The sequence below is a fragment of the Pundamilia nyererei genome, unplaced genomic scaffold, assembly GCF_000239375.1.
Source record: "Pundamilia nyererei isolate P.nyererei 1_Seehausen unplaced genomic scaffold, PunNye1.0 scaffold00047, whole genome shotgun sequence".
Lineage (NCBI taxonomy): Eukaryota > Metazoa > Chordata > Actinopteri > Cichliformes > Cichlidae > Pundamilia > Pundamilia nyererei.
This window is the reverse complement of record NW_005187448.1, coordinates 3,426,935-3,445,024: the sequence shown is the minus strand read 5'-3', so window position 1 is coordinate 3,445,024 and position 18,090 is coordinate 3,426,935. Positions and strand designations below refer to the sequence as shown.

Sequence of the window (18,090 nt, the reverse complement as noted above, 5' to 3'; positions counted from 1 at the left end):
GGTGCGTTCCTCAGGGGTGCGTTATGGAGCTTCAGGTCCTGAGGGAATAAATGCTTTTACATGCCAGTCCAGCGTTTTCCTTCATCACCACCATGGAAAACAGTCTGTGGTGATTTTTGTTTCACAGGTTTACCTGCTTAATACAGGGACCTCCAAAGCCTGGGGGGGGGGCAGTGTTGTGGAGATGACACAGTCTTCACTAGTGGAGATAGTTACAAAGCTTTCTTCGTTATGAATTAACGATCCATGTTTTTATTGAACATTTGAAGATAAAAAACAAACAAACAGAAACTCTTGTAGAGGACATAAAGTCAGAGATAGAAACGACAAGGAGCAGGTGCATCTAGTACAGGTAGAGCTGCTGCAAAAACCCACAGAGCTCAGCAGCCAGCTCAACTAATTCTGGATCCTTTGCTATTAGTTAGCATTAGCAGCACATGCTGCATCCGATGTGTAAGGACCTTTATGCTGAGCACTGTGACTCACAGCAGTGGTCCTGGGTCAGCCCTGACTTTGTGTTAAACTAATCCTAAAGTAATAATGGTATTTCTAACCACTGATATACCACAACTTTTTCCTTTCAACAGCTGCTGAAAGTTACGGGGACCTAGCTTCTATCGGACATTTATATAGAGATCCTCCAGCTTCAAACTGTATTACCCTTCAAGGACCTGCAGTTTAAAAAAGCGCCCCTCAAACAGCCAAACCCATCTGTTCGCTGATTGGATTGTTAAATTTGTGATTGACATGACATTGACCAATCAGCTGAAAGGAAGAAAAATAGGGTCAAAATTCGTACTTGTAACTTGAAACTTGAGTGCAGAGTTTCACACGTACTTTTTGGCTAAGTCCACACACAAATCTTTTTTACGCACACACAAATTATTTTTACACACACAAATCATGATTTACAAGTACAAGATATTTATGACCACAATTTGAGCCCATATTTATGACAGCTGAACTGGATGAGCAGCAGAAAATGGATGGATGTTACCAAAATGTGTGATTCCCTGTGACAAACACAATGAACGACCAAAAGCAGGGCATCAAAAACCATTTTATGTTTGTTTACAAATAGCCTTCAATTGTCGACGCACTAATTCACGTGAAGCACTGATGACTGTGTTTCATGAAACTACCACAAGAAGTAACTCAGTGTTACGACACAGAAAATCACAAACGTGCACAGGAGAACCAGCCGGCAGCGCTGCAGCCAGTGAGTCAGAGGATGTTGCCTCCACCTGAAGAGAGCAGTCGGTCAGTGTTTATCCAAAGTTATCAGAAATAATACACTTTTGAAAAGGAACAAACATGACGTGTCCACTTACATCCCCACTGTGGAGATCCGTCTGCAGATATTTGCCATCTTTTTCTCCCTTCCTTTGTTGGATAAGACTGCTTTGCCCCTGTGTCTGTGCCGCAAAGTATCCAGAGAGAAGCTGTAAATATAAAAGCACATTCCTCAGTTCCAACTTCTTGAAGCTTGTGATGCTTTTTTGTTGATAAAGTTGCTAATGCTGACTTTAGTAAGAGCTGTATTTGTCAAACTAGACACAGGCCCCAGGGCCAGCAGCAACCAATACTGACACGAAACGCTTCAGAAATTGGTCAATACTGCAGGCTGTTGTGCCTCTCAGTTAGTCCACCTCCTCTGAATAGTGCCATACTTTTTGTTCAGAGTCTTGCTGTTGTTCACTGGTTTTGATGGGGGGCTCTCTGGGGTTAGGATGGGAGCGGGTCCTGGAAGAGCTTCTGATGGAGTTTCATCTGGATTGTGCGGCCTGAAGTAAGACATGTTCGTGATAAATGTTACCATGTAGTTAGGATACCAAAAAATATGCCTGTTGGCTCTAGTTCACCTGTCCTCCACTGAGTATCTGTCGTCCTTGTTCATGAAAGAGCAGCTGGACTCTGAGCTCATGGGAGACGGGCAAAAAGGGACAGCCTTCTTGCTGGAAGAGAGACGCTTTCTGGAGTCTTGCTTTTTCCTATCCTGGAGACAAAGAAGACCCTCCCTGTGGTTTATGGCTGATAACATGAGAAAAAAGCAGGAAGGTTTATTCAGGAAACCTCCCTTACCTGAGTTTGGCTGGAAATTACTGATACACAGACCCTTCTACGGATGTGCTTCTTGTTAAAAAACAAACAAACAAACAAACAAACAAACAAACAAACAAACAAACAAACAAACACACAGATAAAAGGCAGATTCAAGTTCAAAAGATTGGTTAAACCTACATTAGACGCTACAAGTATCCAAATATGCATACCTGCTGAGTATCTTTCTTTATGTTGTCACTTTCCTCTGGATCTACAACAATAAATCCAGCAATTACTCAAACTTTGCACACAACTGCAGAAGAAGACAAGTGACAAGAAACACACCACTGATGCAGAAACCTGTGGAGGCTCTGGGATCTGTGATGTTTCTGCAGGAGCTCTGCTGCTGCTGCTGCATCATCATCCTTCTGGCTTCTTCCAGCTCAGCTAGATTTCTGTCATATCGCTTCCTCAGGCGCTCCACGTGAGCCACCATGAGTTCCACTGCTCTACTCACTCGAGCCTCCTAAACAAAGCAGGAAATAAAGAGAAAACTCCTACTCCCAGTGCTGGTCCCAATATAGCAGTAACACTTGTTTTTAACTGAGCCTGACCCATAGTGTACCTGATGCACGGCACCGAGCACCTCTGCTGTGTTAGAGATCCGTTCCACGGTGCCTCCGAGGATGTCCAGGGACAGCTCCAGCTTCTGCAGGATCTCGCTGCGCTTGTTGTCCAAACACAGGCTCTTCAGTATCTGAAATCCCACAGGATCACACTTGTATTTGCAGCCTGCTGGGACCAAAAGGACTCACTACAGATAATAGCCTGCTACGTACAGTACCTCCAGGGTCTCCCTGCCTCTGCTCAGCTCTAGCTGGATGTTCTCCTCAGCCAGGTTACGGGCGTGCTCCTCCGCCTGCAGCCTCTGCTTCAGGGTGTACTGATCACAGCGGAGAGACAAGGCGATCTGAGAGAAAGCTGTCTAGGAGAAGAAACAAAAATATAACAACTTCATTCAAGTTCTCAGCGTCCTCCTGCATTTCAGATACCAGTGGCTCTGCCTGCTGTTGAGATTTAAGGATAAATAAACTTTAATGAAACCGTAGCTGTTCAGAAATACAGAAATCTTGAACTTATAATCAAATAATCCTGTATGTAAATTTTCAAGTGCAGCACATTAAAAAACAAAGTTTAAAACCTACTGAATGGATTTAATGAAGGGGAAGTGTACACTACTTACCTCCAAATCATTCTCTGACATCTCTACACTGTTAGGAAACAAGAAGTCTGACAGTTTGATATCACTTCTAATTAAATCTGGCGGTTATCATTTGGTTGTATTTGTACGTATGAATGTCACCTATTGAGGCCGACGCGCTCTATGATGGGCAGCTCACTCCAGCTTGCGATTGGCGGCTCCTCTTGGCTAGTTTCTGTTAAAAAGTTCAAACTGATTTAGAAACTTTTTAGACCTTTTTAAAAAATTATTATTCTTAAGCCATTAACCTTCTCCGCTGTCGTCACTGTCCGGCATGTTGGGCAGGTTGTAGCTGCTTATCTCTGCCTCTGGCTGAAAATATTTGAAAGATATTATCAGCCCTCCGAGGTGTTAAATGACTGATTAAAGGAACGGGTAGGACAGCTGGTTAGACTCACCTCAGCGCTCATTACTGTGTCAGCCTCTTTCACCAGAGTTAATCCAAATGTCAGAGAAAGCCTGATTACAGTATTCAGATTCACTTCAGAGTTCACAGTGGACTCTTCATCATTTGTGAAAGCACAAACATATTCTCACGGGTCAGTGTTTGGCTCATTTGCTCCTCAGCCTTTCTCCAGTCCTGAGAATAGATAATCCTATTAAGAGATCCACAGTCAGACCAGAATAGGACGACTGGCCCAAGAGGCTCATGGGAAGCTGTGTTTTTGTATGTGGTAAATTAAAACTAGTGTTGTACCAGTTAATAAATCAAATGCACCAATTCCACAGTTCACCCTGCATCCATACTATATAATACACCATGTTATACTACACTCTATATTCTTGTAGAAGCAAAGGGAGTAGCTTGTTCACTTAATCTCATGAATAAATAATTAGGTTTTAAAGGTTTCAGCAGGACAGGACACAAGGGTACAGGGGTCCCATGAGGGGATTACATAGATCAGGAACCGTAGATCTTATTAACACTCTGCTTCCCGTTTTTCACTCTACATACACATTTGTGATCTGCATCAGTCGAATATTAGACCTTTATTTACCCAAGGCCATTGGAGGACAGTTCAAGCTTTTTGCACTGTAGAGGCTGGTGAGAAACAGTGTTTCATTTCAGGCTGTGTCCATACGAAATGACAACAAACATCTTGAGGTCCAGCTAATGCACGCCAAAGCAGACCGACAGAGACACCTAATGGCCATGCACCAAATATTTGGGATGAATACCCAGGCTCACTGGACTGGGTTGGTGGTTCAATCCCAGGGCACTCTGGTATTCCCGCTGAGCCCTGAGTTGGCCTTGATGTGTTTATAGAAGGGTGCATGTTGAGGGAAGAAGCTTAATGGTAGAATGAGGCATGAAAACCTGAGGCCCTTCCTGTAATTTCTCCCAAAACCTGAATTTCACTACATTATACAGACTAAAGTTAACAGAGTTATGTAACTATGTATTACACCGTTACACATAAGTGAACTTCAGATTATCAGTTAGTGATACAAGACCTCAGTAATGAAATCTAAAAAAATAAATCACTCAGAGCAGCCGACTTTGGAGAATCTCCACTTTTATTAATAGAAAAACTGTATTTAGTAGAGGCGCTGGGGTTTGCCCATGGTGCTCTTGACGTAGAGGGCACGCACGTTCTGCCAGTTCTTCTTCAGCAGCGACACCAGGAAGTTGACAGCCAGGTGGATGTTGTACACAAGTTCGTCTTCTGTCATCTTCACATGTCCTACGGCCACAGCCAGACAAAGCACCTACAACGAGCAGCAAGGTTACTCCACACTGATCAACTTCTTCAAACCAAGTGTTAGATAATGAAACCGTAAAGCCAGGAAGCAGCAGAACACACCTTCTTCATCTGGAATTTGATGGTGGACTTGACTTCATCCACCTTTGTGTTCAGGTTCTCATTGTGGGTGAGCAGTGAGGGGAACTTGCCGGCCTTGTTCAGCCCAGGACCCAGGATACGAGGGATCTGCTTGATCAGAGACTCAGAGGCCAGGAAAGCATCATACTTCTTGGCTGGAAGAGGAAGAAACAAGCACGTTAGGAAGCCTTGACAGACTTTGGTCACAGATGAGGCAGTTTGTAATCTTGTGGACACCGTACCGAGCTTCTTGACCAGCTTCTTGTTCTTGTTGAGCTTCTTCAGAGCCTCGATGTCCATGTGTGGCATGTCGGCAGCTTTGGCCTCGTCGCAGTGCTGCTGGTCTCCCAGGATGCACACGGAGAACTTTGGCCTGGGGAGAGTCTTCAGCCTGCATGTCAACAAAACATTTTTAGTGACTGTGCTCACAACCACATTTCAACCTTTGAGAAATAATCAACTCATTCAACATGTGATGATATGATTTGACCCTTTATGAGACCACCTGACTTTACTGTGGAGTAGAAAAAGTCTTACCCATACCACCACAGGGGCTGGCGTCCAGCTGACCTCTTAGGTAGTAATACAAAGCAAATTGGTCGGCATGAGGGCGTGAACTTAGCAGCTCAGCCACTCAAAGCCTCCCCTCATGTTTTAAGACCCAGGGTAGGGGTCCGCCTGCTTCGCCTTCCCCAGCAGAAAGCTGAGTAAGCTCAGTCAGACTACCCAGAGTACTTCTCCATGTCTGCTCCTGGCCTGTCTGGACTTTGATTTTTTAATGTACTACATGGCCGTTAAACAGGCCGCTGTGATAATCAGACAGGGCTGGAGACGCACAGGGAAAAGGGTGGGTGAGACAGTAAAAGGTCGAACCTGACAGTGCCGGAGAAACGCTTGTCCTTCTGGGGATCATAGTTTTTCAGGCTGATCTGAAGCTCCACCGACTCCACAAACCTACAAAGAGATGACAGGTTACACACATGTCCGGTATTTTCAGTATTACACTTTAACCATTGGTTATCACAGCTGTTCGGATCTGCTTACTTCCTCGGCTTGGCCACGGAGCCCTGCAGGACCTCCTTCACGGCTTCATATAAAGTATCCCTGGAGACCTTACTGTAATGTAGAAAACGTCAGGAAAAGAGTTAACGTCACTAGAAATGCCACCAAGAGAAATAAGACGGCTAATGATGCTAAAGCACAGCGCTAAAAATTCACCAAGCAGCCACAAAAGTCGTGAAAAAAATATGTGCCGGTTATTTAAGAGCATTAAACTAAACAGCAGAGATTAGATGAAGACTGTAAATGTATTTTAAATACGCGGATGACGACGGATTACATTTGAGAAACTTAGCGCGCTGACGGTGCACCGGCGATGAACCGGTCCCATGCCGCACCTTTAACGTCAATAAACTACAACATACCATGAAATACAAACAAAGCCGGACAATATTACGACTCTACGTATCTAGAAGAATAACACAGTAGAGAAAAGCGCGTTTAAAATGAGGTTTTTAATCATTTATTGGGAAAAATGCGGCCTGACCTCATCTTGGTAGCTCGTCGCTCTCGTCGTGCTACGCTGGAAAAGGAAGTGACGTCGTACGTTACGCGACATAAAGGCGATCCGTGACGTCATCAGAAAGCGCGAGCTTTTTTCTTTTTTTCCCCAATAGAAATCAACAAAATCTATATCATAAAACAGCAAGCATAAAAATATCTGTTTAGTAGTAATTGAAAAAGGTGTGCCTGTGAAGAAACATATACATAAAAATAAAATACCTGTAAAACTACAGAAAGATTCTTACCTACTTATAAAGCTAAATAGTTACATAATAGCTACATAATTCAGCTGTCTTTGTCAAACTTTGTCATTACAGTTTTTATGCTGTTGTAAATTATAATATCAAAAGTTGAGCTCTGGCTGTTTCAGGTACTTTTTTTTGTTCCAAAATGATAGTCCTGTGAAAAATCCCTGACAATTTCTATAAGGATAAAGAGTGTAAATGACAACCAAGTGCTGTTAATCAGATGCATTTGCTTGAACTCCCTTATAAATCAGTTTTCTTGTGTGGAGCATTTAGGTATGTTAAACCAAACAACATATCGGCACAAACACCTCATACCAACTGGTGGAGTGATGATCTGTGCTTGTTTTGCAGCCACAGGAGCCTGGGCACCTTGCAGTCATTGAATCGACAATGAACTTCTCTGTATACCAAAGTATTCTAGAGTTAAATGCGAGGCCATTGGTCTGACAGCTAAAGCTTGTCACAAATTGGGTCATGTGACAGAACAATGAGCCTAAACACATCAGCTAATCTGTAACAGAATGACTGAAAAAGAGTCAAGATGTTGCAATGGCCCAGTCAAAGTCCAAACTTCAACCTGATTGAGATGCTGTGGCAGGATTTTAAGAGAGCTCAATGAGGTGAAGCAACTTTAAAAAACAAACAAAAAAACAGTGGGTCAGTATTCCTCCACAATATGAGATTCTGATAAAGCAAAACAAAGCAGAAAGACTTCAAGTTATTGCTGCTACAGGTGGTTCTAGAAGCTACTGAATTATGAGGTGTGTATTAATAGATTTTGAGGCGCTGTAAGACATTTTTTGGGAACCCCGAAATTTGAATAACTTTTTTTAACCTTTAAAAAAATGGAGGCTTTGAGACAGTGTGGTCACCCGAATGCCAATCACTCTCATATCTTTTGGACGTGTACACAATTGACCTCATTTTGGGACAGTATATCCAAGTTAACAGATGACATCATGTCCTATGCATCCCTAAGGATCCCAGGATCTTCCTACTGGGTTTGCTACCCAGTGATTTGATTCTAAAAAAGGAAAGATATATTTTTTAAATCCCGTTGATCGCATTTGAAAAGGCCATAACAAGGAAAATCCTTAAGAAGGATCCTTCCCGAGTAGAGCAAGTGCTAGAGATTATAGAGGAAATACATCTGATGGAGAGACTGACTTTCTTTCTACGACTTAAATGTCATCTTTTTCAACAACTTGGACTAAACGGCATAAATATAAACACAGGCTTGAAGATTCTGTCACTTAATTCATGATGCTTGAAACAGTGCCCCAATTTGTTCCCCTTTTATTTTTGTTATATTCTTGTCACAATGAAAATTCAAAATAAAAAGTTGCAAAAAAAACCCTGAGGCTTTGAAAATGAATACAATTAATTGACATTATGATCTAATCCACCCATCCTTTCAGCCTAGCTTCTGCTTATCCAAATTCAGGCTGTGGTGGCAGCAGGTTATGCAGGGCCCTTCTTCCCAGCAACACTTTCCACTTCCACACGGGGATTCTGAGGCATCCCCAGGTCTGAAGACAAGAAATACATGCAACAAATTTGAGGTCTACCCCAGGGTCTCCTTCTAGTTGAGTATGCCTGGAAACCATCCAATTGGAAGCCCCCATGAGGCATCCTCACCAGATGTATAAGCCAACTCAATGGAGCCAGTTATAATTTATAATAATTATAAAAATAAATACCATATAAGTAATAATAATGTTTGCTAAATGAGATATTGCAAAAAAAATTGCAAATATTTGTAAAGACTGACCAATAAAAGTCTGCAGGTTACAGTAATTCAGTATCAACTTTGTCCTAATGCTAGATTGAGTTAGATACATGGGTGTGTTGTGTTCAGGAGTGCAAGGATTAGCATTTAGGAATCGTTATTGTAGGACCTGTGAACAGTCAGAGTAATAAAAAATAATATCAGCCCTGTCAGACTGGTGAATTAAGATTCTTCATTGTCAGTTTAATTTATTTATACAGGTTTTTTTTCATCTAAATTAGTTGAAAAGGTGGTGAGGTCACGTGTCTGCGATTCGTTTTAAAGCAGCTTGTAGAGACTTCTTCAGGAAGGTCTCATTTAACATCAGGCAGCTGGACAAGGAGTGTTTGTGTGCAGCAGTCACCTGGAAATGCAATCATTTATACGCAGAAGGTTATCACACACCATTTCATCCACTGTACAGACGTTATCTGATCCCAATCTGCATACTTACATCAGAGCCGTATTTGGTGAGTACTGTGAGCATCATTTTTGCAAACTTCACAGACTTTGTGAAACGAGGAGCCTGACTGACGAGCTGTTCTGTGAACTGTGTGAAAAGTTCTTCATTCAAGACAGGCTGTTGGGGGGAAACAGGCAAAACAGGTGGCTCAGTGGCAGTGAGTATTATGACTAACAGCTCTTGCAGCTCTTTCCCATGAATAATCACCTGGATTACCTTTGAGTCTAGCAAGCTGTGGATAATAGACAGCACTGCCTCACTCCATGCAATCTTCAATGTCATTCTTTAAAAACAAAACATAAAAAAGCAGGAGTGTTAGTCATTTACTACTAACCATGTGTCCGTTATTATGCGAAGCTTCTTTGTCGCAGCAGTTACAAGTGAAAACAGAACGTAACTTTATACTTACTGAACCACCAGCAGTCTGTAGTGAGAATCCAGGCAGCTTTCTATCAGTCTGCTTAGCAGCTCAGCCTGTGGAGGCCCTGAAAACAAAACAATGTTCAAAAGGATTAATTCATGCTGGGAGCAAAGCCTGAGTAAAAGGAGCTCTATCACATCAAAGCATCTGTCCTGTTAATGTGTACTTAAACCTGCTGAGTTGCAGAGCTCTGCTGCTCTGCAACTCTCCGATTTCCCTGAAGCAATCAGTGCACATACACGCTCACCAGCTGGGTCATGAGGTACATCTTTTCAACTGCTTGTTAGCATACATTATCAATCAGTATGAGCAATTGTATCCGTAGAGAGATGAACACATGACCCGCTGAAGTTATAACCGAGCATCGGAGTGAAGAAGAAAGGTTATTTTAGTGACTTTGAACGTGACATGGTAGTAGGTGCAAGCTGGGCTGGTCTGAGTATTTCAGAATCTGTTGATCCACTGAAACAGCTGGAATCAGAGGAGAATGGACAGACTGCTTCAAGCTGGGCACGGCAACAGTAATGTAAATAACCACTAATTGCAACCAAGGTATGCAGAAGAGCATCTCTGAATGCACACCACGATGAACTTTGAAGCAGATGGGCTACAGCAGCAGAAGACCACACTGGGTGTCACTCCTGTCAGTAATCTCCAAAAGTTGATTCTGTTCATCTGGACGTAGCGTTTTGTGGGAGAAACGTTTCGTCACTCATCCAAGTGACTTCTTCAGTCTCAGCTGACTGCAGGTTTCCCCAAATCTTATAAACAGTACATTTGCTGTCAGTAATAACAGGAAATGGGCTCAGCAACACTGGACAATAGGAGATTGGGAAAAATGTTGCCTGGTCTGATGAGTCTCGATTTCTGCTGCAACATTCAGATGGTAGGGGGAGAATTTGGTGTAAACAACATGAAAACACGGATCCATCCTGTCTCGTATCAACTGGTCAGGCTGGTGGAGATGGTGAAGTGATGCACTTTGCAGAAAAACTGATTGACATGTTGCATCACAGTATTATGAAAAGTGCAGGACCTATTTATCACTTTTGCACATGTCACACTGTTTTAACTGAGTGCTTGTAAACACCAGACCTTATTAAATCACATACCATCTTAGCATCTGACCAAGATCACAAACCTGAATGAAGGACATCATTAAGTCATTTCTGTAGTCACTTTCAGTGAAACGTTTTCCTTTCATCTCACCTATGTTCTCTTTCTCTAGTACTGGTCCGATTAGAGCCTGGCACACTGGTCTGGGATAGCGGCTACACAGTGATGTCACTGCGGTAACCAGACACCTGGAGGCCGGCTCTGACAGGGACAGCACCTGTAAGGTGAAACAATATTCTGTCAAGATGAAACACAGCAACACATGTTGCTTATTTTTCATATTCGGTGTTATACCTTCTCCAGCAGAAGGCTCTTGATGAGCGTTGCAGCAGTGCTGTAGCTGAGGTCAGGAGAGAGGGCCAAAACACTGCTGCACAGTTTAGGCAGCGCCTGGTCAGGTAAGCCCGGCAAATTCAGCATGCTGCATAACACCTCCACCTAAACAGGGCAGGTAAGGACCTGGGTTCAGTCCAATCACAACTGCAGATTATACATAAAATATTGATATATTCTCTGGAACCCAACAGAGACCAATAAGAAAATGCCTCTGATACTCACTTAATGGTCCCAACCACTGGTGTCAGTCCTATATTAAATATCTTTTATTCCTCCTATAAATATGATCTTGTTTATAGGAGTGTGTGCTTAAGATACACCCTCAGCTCAGCCCTAAGGATTTTAAATAGTATAACAGATTTAAAAGATTGCCCTACACCTTCATTCTTTTTAATGAACAGCAGGGGGCGACTCTTCTGGTTGCAAAAAGCAACTCTGGTTTCATGGAAATGTGTGAAAACAGCTCTTTTGCACTTTAATCGACAGTTTCTATCTTGTTGAATAGTTTTATTTTGTAATTTAAGTCAAATCCACCCGTTTTCGAAGTAAAAGCGCAGGTTAAATTATTGAGGACATACTTGGTTTGAGTCACAGTTGTTCAGCACTTTGAACACATCTGTGGAGCTCTGGTCCCACTGAAACACACAAAAAGAATGACAGTGAGACTAAATGTCACTTACTGTCTGCACTGAATGAGCTAGAAGAAAATAAAATCTTCTTACCTCCGTCTGACTCTCCAACAACTCTTTTATCTGAGGAATACAGACCTAATAAACACAAAAACAGTAAATCAGCTCATCGTTTTACAACTTCTGCTTCTCTAAGGACAAAACAAACATTGAAATTGGCAGAAAGATTTCAGTGTGGAGAGGGTACCCTTCTTTGTATAGTGGTTTTTACCTTTATCTGTTCAGGCAGGCCACCACACGAACTGTCTGAGGCTGGAGTTTCTGCTGCAACATCACTTTCTGGCGCTCCCGACATTTCCTTGGGAACTCTCAGTTCTTCAGCTGTGACACACTCATTATCATCCATCTTTATCCGTTTACTCTGTGATCCCGTTTCTTCACCATCAGACCCCACGCTGACAAAACTGCCCTTTCTCTTCCTCTGTGTCCCCAGCTCAGATAAATCAGATGTACTCTGGGATTCAAATTCTGCCGTTTGACCACTGAAGCACTTGGTCCATCCTCCAGTTTCAGCAGATCCGATCAAACCCTGGGAGAGCTCCTTTAGTCTTTGGCTGCACGGTGTGGTGTACAGAGGCACCTCACGGTGGGTTTCCAGGTCTCTTTCGAGTTGTCTGCACAGAGCAGTCACCCACGGGTTTGGACGAGAGTCCTGGCTGAGACATTTGATCAGATGGAGTACAGCGGTCCGAGGAAGAACAGAGTGCACCAGGTGGATGAATGACAGCAGGTTTTGTTTAAATAAAGGTGGAAACAGGCAGACTAGTGGTTTACTAGAAGAGGTAAGGAAAAACCAAAGAAACCGTCAGCTGGTCTCTGAAGTTGTGTAGACAAAGAAAAAGTTCATGTTTAAGAAAAAAGCAGGAGTTAGAAAAAAAACATAAAACTGATTTGTGACTATCAGTATTTATGACACTTTTTTTCACAAATTAAATCATTTTGGGGGAGATTTGTGCTTGCTAAATGCTGATTAAAGGGACTTCTTAGAAAGGAATTTTGTGAATTTTTCTTAATCAGACTGCAATAAAAGCAAAGAAATGTGGCAAAGGACCCCAGATCTAAAACAAAAGAGGTAAGGAAACACTGATTTGATCTTCACCCTACTTTTCACACATGTATGTGTGTGTGTTTACCCTAAAATATCTATGTGAATACTAAACTAACTCTACACTGGAGCATTTACGTTCAGTCTAAAGGCACACAGCCTGTGGGACTGATGACTTAAGGAGGCAGAGAGCCCAACTTATAATTTAACTGGTTTTTTTTTTCTGTGTACTTTACTCACACGGTTAGAAACTCAGTGTCAGCCTCGGTGTGGGTTATTTCGTCTCTGCACAGTGTTTCTATGAAGCCACACAGTGAGCTCTCGGGGTTAGCCCGTTGCTGCCTGTGGAAGACGCCCAGCGCTCTCGAGGCCCCGGAGGTTCCGGACATCAGTGACCGAAGCAGCAGCCTCGACTGCCCGTCAAATCCGCTAAGAAACATGCCGGAGTTCAGACAGCTGTGTGCCCCATCTCCGGGTTTGTCCTTGCCGTCTCTCCCAGACACCTGTGGCTCCATCCCAACCTCACTATACCGCCACTACTGTTTACATTTCTTCTTCGACACCGGTAAAAGGCTGAGTTCAACATCGCCACCTAGTGGTCAGATGTGCCATTCATTCAGCTCACTGGCGACACAGCACGATTTATCCTGCGGCGTATACTAGATAAACAAAAGCCAGAAATTCCTGAATAGAACAAGCATCCTGAGGCAACCGAAGCGAGATTGCCATCATGTCTCAGTCGTTTCCACTTTAAGTTTTTATTTGGAGACCACAGTGGAGCTACTCAACAGAATAGATAAATACTTTGTTTGCTTAAAGGTTAGACTCGTCCAACTAGCCCATATTTAATTACTTTTTTTTTTAATAAAAATTCATTACGTGAATTCATTGTATGGTGTGATTTAGGCACATCCTGACCCCCATGCCATGTGGGCATACCATTCAGGGAAATGCCCCGAATAGCACAGCACCAATGAAGAAAACACTTTAGTGAGACAAAGTGAATCTGTTTTATTTTTTGTGTACAGGTACAATTTGGTTAAAAAAAAAAAAAGACATAAAATCATTTGTTCTTGCCAAAACTGGGAAGTGTGTGACAACTAATCATTTTTATACAGATATCAGACATTAGGACAGTACAATTTTTTTTTTAACCCTTGGGCAATTAAAACTACCATCGACATAACACTTTAAAAATATCTAAATGGCCCAAGCTACTAGAGAAATGTCTACATTGGCACGCTCAGAAGTTGGAAGAGAAGCGGACAGTTGGCTAAACACTTAACACATAACAGCTGTAGTATTTAAAAAAAAAAAAAAAAAAAATTATAAACCCCAACTAGAAACAAAGGTGTCTTACGCTGAGACCACTAGCCATGAGTTCTGGAGTGTCCAAGTGTGCACAGACTTGGAGACAGGTTCCTGTCTGAATTTAGGAGTCCTTTAAGTGAGATGTACTTTCCACTCGATGATCCTGAGTCAAAGCTACTCGTAGGCTGTTTCAGTAATAATTTCATGAAGACACAGGTGGTTTTTAAAAAGGAAAGAAGAAAAAAAAAAAAGGCAGCAGCCATGCATTTTCCAGGGACCAATGATGGTTATAGACCCCATTCAGTGGTTTCAAACACTGACCAAAAAAGGAAAAAAAAAATAAAAGAAAGGGGGAGGGAGATGAGCACTCAAACTACACTGTTTTAGTAAGGTAAAAAAGTAAATTCAAGGTCGTCGTCATCATCATCATCACCAAGAAGGGTCATGGCTATGAAGAAACTAATTAGATCCACTCCATCATCTTCATCCTCAAAGTCATCTTCTCCAAAATGCTGCAAGGACAAAGAGAGTGAGGGGAGAGTAAATACAACCTTATCTTAGACACACTAAGAGGGAGGAGAACGTAAAACACTCACGGATCACCATGTAGTTACCAGAAAGGACGCGCTGTGTCGACTTTTGTCATGTCGGTAAAGGCACTCGCTTTTGAAAGGGCAGCATTGGTATCGAGAATAGTAGGTGCAGGATTTCTTACTGGAATCAAACAAGAGGCAGCAGGGAGGGGTCAGTTAAATGTTTATACTGGCTTGAGATGACAAGCAATTTTAAAATCTAAAAAATAAAAAAAATATTGTGATTTAAGTGAAATATGCACAGGGCTTTAAGCAGTATATGCATATTTAATTTGTTGTGCATCAGCATTATAGATCCCCTTTCAATTAATACCTAGAGTTCTCCTTTGCTAAATTTTTCGTCATTACTTCTCTTCACACCGATTTCTGTTCCTTTTGCATAAATTTGATTCTAATTGCCATGTTGTAAAAATCTGTGCTAAATCATTCACTCTGTAGCTCCCATTGTTAATTAGTTAGCAATGCTACACACCTGTGTTTCAGTACTCTTCCTTAGATATGACATCTGCTGCACACTCCATACTGTTAATATCAGAATGACCTATGACCTAATGAAAATCTTGAAAACTGGTGAACTGTGCCGAGTCGAGTACGTACTAATGGTAAAGGGACTTAAAGGCGCAATAAGCAAAAACAAAAGCAAGTTTTTGCTGAATGGGAGATCTGTAGCAGCTCAAGAGATTCAATTTATTGGGAGGAGTATATTTATTTAAAAGACAAAACAAACCTTTAGAAATCAACTTTGGACAGCTAATATATATATTGTTTAGTATTAAGCTTTGCTTGTTCCATATTCAGTTTTCCAGCAAAACTTATTTGAGTCCATAAGAAAAGATTCATTCTTATATCTGGAGGAAGATTTTTTTTTTTCAATAAATATTAACGTTAGCCCGCGACTTTGTTCCAGTTTTGAATTTTGGCCCACTGTGTATTTGAGTTTGACACCCCTGGCCTAACCAAAGGATTTAGATGAGTAGTTTAATTCAGGAACCTTAATCTACAGCAAGACTCACTATATAATTTTTTTTTTTTTAAATCTATAGTAAGAAATCTGAAGAAAAGGCTGGACTATTGAAACTAACATCCACACAACATACCCAGGAAGACAGACTCAAAGGATTTTCTAAACTCTGCAGACATGAGATCTATTCCTCACCTGAATTTTTGCTTGAACTCAGTAATTAGATCTTCCTTTTCTTGTCCTTCAACCCAGTATTTGTGCGGCACATAAAAGGCAGACCTCACGCGGCACTGTGGGCAGCGTCTGAGAAGAGGGAAAAAGTCAATCAGAATCACTTCGAGCCCTCTCTGGTTTTGTCAGATCCTGCTGCCTCCTAAATATTACAGAAACCTACTTTATCACATCCAGGCCGAGGTCTTTGGTCTTCCTCCAGGTCATTATGCATTGTAAACAGAAGGAGTGATTGCAGTTGGGCAAGATGCCAAAGACACCGCTTTTCAGATCAGTCTTTTCATACACTTTGTCCATGCAGATCCCACAGGTCACGTCTTTGCTCCTGAGGAAGGCCTCAGTTTCCTCCTCCCTTCCCTGAGAACCAGAAGCTGCAGCGGCAGCCCCATTCTCCGGGGTTTCAGATGGGGAGATCTCCTGAACATTAATAGAAGGCTTTGGGTTCAGCCAAGTTCTCTTGCTGAATGAGCATGCTTAAGATAACGCAGTCAAATTAAATGCAAACCTCATTTCTTCCATCGCAGGCACCTGCTTCAGCAGCTTCTGAGCTTTGAGACGATCCCAGACCAGATTCTGTAGAGGAAAAGCAAATTAATTAGATCAACTTCTACGTTCAGGTCCATCTACAAACTCATGCAATACCTTCTGACTGCTCCTCAGCGATATTCGCTGGCAGGTGCCCAGTGTCGCATTGAGGGTTTGAGGTATCAGCTGCCAACTCTGATCTGCTGCACTCTTGTTCAGATGTCACCTCAGCTTGCAGAACTGCAGGTTCTGACCCTCGCCTATCAGGTGACGCGTGAGCCACACTGGAGGAGGAGACCGTAGGTACTGAAGCCCTTCTTCCTGCAACAGTTGTGCCAGCTTCAGACTGAAGAACATGGAAAAACCTAGCAGAGAAAAAATATAAGGGATTAAATGATGGATTTTCTTAAATAATAAACATGGGGGGAGGGGGGGGCAGCTTACCTGCAGCGCTCACCATACCAGCATCCACCTTTCTGATAATACCGACATATTTGGGATGAGTGTATGGTTGGCCATTCATGACGATAATTGCATCTTGAACCAAATCTGCAAGAGCCATTTATGAAACGCCTGCAATGAGGTGAAAACCACAAATCGCAAAGTAAATTTCTGCCACAAACCTTTTTTTTTTCTTTTTTTTAAGTAGCAAGATTGGTTTTACATGCCGCTCCAGTGATTTGAACTGTGATGACTGCTAGTGTTTATAGGGTTATTTAGAATGCAAGTTCATAACGATGAGCCGCTGGTATTTTATTCTTTATAAGTGAAGATGCTCAGATTTTTATTGAGTGTAACCAGAAAGTATAGGATTAGGAGTGGATCAGACAGCTCAGGCTGAGGTGTTTGGAGACAAAGTTTGAGAAGCAAGGATGAGATGTTTGGACATGTGAGTGAGCTGCTCTGGCCAAGCCTAAAGGAACAAGCTGAAAAGAGTAGTCGAGCCGTTTTTATAGTTTAGTAAATTCTTACAGGTGGGAGAGAGACTGAAAGCCCTGCCTGACATTAACCAATTTTTTTTTTTTGACGTAGTAAAATTAATAATCTGACTTGAGCCTCAACTGCAGAACACATTACAAAGTAAAGAGCGAAAATTTTATACGTTGAAACAACATCGGTACTGTATATGCACATCATTAAACAGCTTCAAAAACCGTATTTGTCAATAATAATCATCGTGTACCGACGCGTTTCTGGATTAACTGACGGAGAAGGGCCAAATCCGACACAGAAGTGCGGTCGTAAATCCCACTTACCAACAGCCACCAACTCAGTTAGCTCAAGTTTTGGCTAACATTTCAACATTATATTTAGTCACCTAGCAACACAAAATTTGTACGAATGTACTCACACAGCAACACGGTCTACCACACTTTCTTCCTAAGTTGATGTAATCAAAAGTCACTATTTCACTTTAACGTGTATATTAGAACGCCACACGAAGGCATTAAACTCTGACAAGCTATTTCTCGGTGCTTGGTCCACACTTTCCTCATTTCTAACCCACTCTGTGGGACTGTGAGGGGCTGCTTACCGACAAATGTTTCTACTACGAGCCGAGTCCATCCTCCGTGTGTTTTGAACGAGCCGCCGCCAAGCCTTCACCATCCACGTTATCTAAATAGTTGACAGCTGGTTCCTCGCACCAATTAACCTGGCAACGAACCAATAGAAACGTGACGCTGACGTCAGC

At 42.2% G+C, this 18,090-nt stretch overlaps 4 protein-coding genes across 6 annotated transcripts; all 4 read right to left on the bottom strand.

Moving 5' to 3' along the window:
• Nucleotides 1-949: 949 nt before the first annotated feature.
• On the bottom strand, nucleotides 950-3,877 carry LOC102196633 (lymphoid-restricted membrane protein). Of its 2 annotated transcripts, none has more exons than XM_005732661.1 (13): nucleotides 3,703-3,877; nucleotides 3,553-3,616; nucleotides 3,407-3,479; nucleotides 3,287-3,314; nucleotides 2,888-3,028; nucleotides 2,669-2,800; nucleotides 2,389-2,569; nucleotides 2,274-2,314; nucleotides 2,083-2,133; nucleotides 1,863-1,996; nucleotides 1,671-1,784; nucleotides 1,332-1,442; nucleotides 950-1,244 (listed from the first exon to the last, which is right to left on the bottom strand). In XM_005732661.1, the coding sequence occupies exons 1-13, from the start codon at nucleotides 3,712-3,714 to the stop codon at nucleotides 1,139-1,141; spliced, it is 1,188 nt and encodes a 395-aa protein (XP_005732718.1). In that variant the 5' UTR covers nucleotides 3,715-3,877; the 3' UTR covers nucleotides 950-1,138. The 2 variants fall into 2 exon arrangements, with proteins under 2 accessions (XP_005732718.1, XP_005732719.1); XM_005732662.1 differs by having other exon boundaries at nucleotides 2,404-2,569.
• Nucleotides 3,878-4,803: 926 nt separating this feature from the next.
• Nucleotides 4,804-6,757, bottom strand: rpl10a (ribosomal protein L10a). The gene is made up of 6 exons (XM_005732660.1): nucleotides 6,674-6,757; nucleotides 6,172-6,243; nucleotides 6,001-6,081; nucleotides 5,370-5,518; nucleotides 5,110-5,282; nucleotides 4,804-5,014 (listed from the first exon to the last, which is right to left on the bottom strand). Exons 1-6 carry the CDS (start codon nucleotides 6,676-6,678, stop codon nucleotides 4,844-4,846), a joined length of 651 nt encoding a protein of 216 aa, XP_005732717.1. The 5' UTR covers nucleotides 6,679-6,757; the 3' UTR covers nucleotides 4,804-4,843.
• A 1,514-nt stretch (nucleotides 6,758-8,271) lies between these two features.
• On the bottom strand, nucleotides 8,272-13,362 carry fance (FA complementation group E). Its single transcript, XM_005732659.2, has 10 exons — nucleotides 13,017-13,362; nucleotides 11,943-12,504; nucleotides 11,765-11,809; nucleotides 11,621-11,677; nucleotides 11,001-11,144; nucleotides 10,800-10,923; nucleotides 9,579-9,654; nucleotides 9,386-9,452; nucleotides 9,161-9,286; nucleotides 8,272-9,070 (listed from the first exon to the last, which is right to left on the bottom strand). The coding sequence occupies exons 1-10, from the start codon at nucleotides 13,289-13,291 to the stop codon at nucleotides 8,966-8,968; spliced, it is 1,581 nt and encodes a 526-aa protein (XP_005732716.1). The 5' UTR covers nucleotides 13,292-13,362; the 3' UTR covers nucleotides 8,272-8,965.
• Nucleotides 13,363-13,793: 431 nt separating this feature from the next.
• On the bottom strand, nucleotides 13,794-18,070 carry mkrn4 (makorin, ring finger protein, 4). 2 transcript variants are annotated; one of them, XM_005732657.1, is made up of 8 exons: nucleotides 17,932-18,070; nucleotides 16,842-16,970; nucleotides 16,515-16,762; nucleotides 16,378-16,445; nucleotides 16,036-16,289; nucleotides 15,837-15,944; nucleotides 14,702-14,801; nucleotides 13,794-14,599 (listed from the first exon to the last, which is right to left on the bottom strand). In XM_005732657.1, exons 1-8 carry the CDS (start codon nucleotides 18,003-18,005, stop codon nucleotides 14,471-14,473), a joined length of 1,110 nt encoding a protein of 369 aa, XP_005732714.1. In that variant the 5' UTR covers nucleotides 18,006-18,070; the 3' UTR covers nucleotides 13,794-14,470. The 2 variants fall into 2 exon arrangements, with proteins under 2 accessions (XP_005732714.1, XP_005732715.1); XM_005732658.1 differs by having other exon boundaries at nucleotides 14,533-14,599; nucleotides 14,684-14,801.
• Between the last annotated feature and the right edge of the window lie 20 nt (nucleotides 18,071-18,090).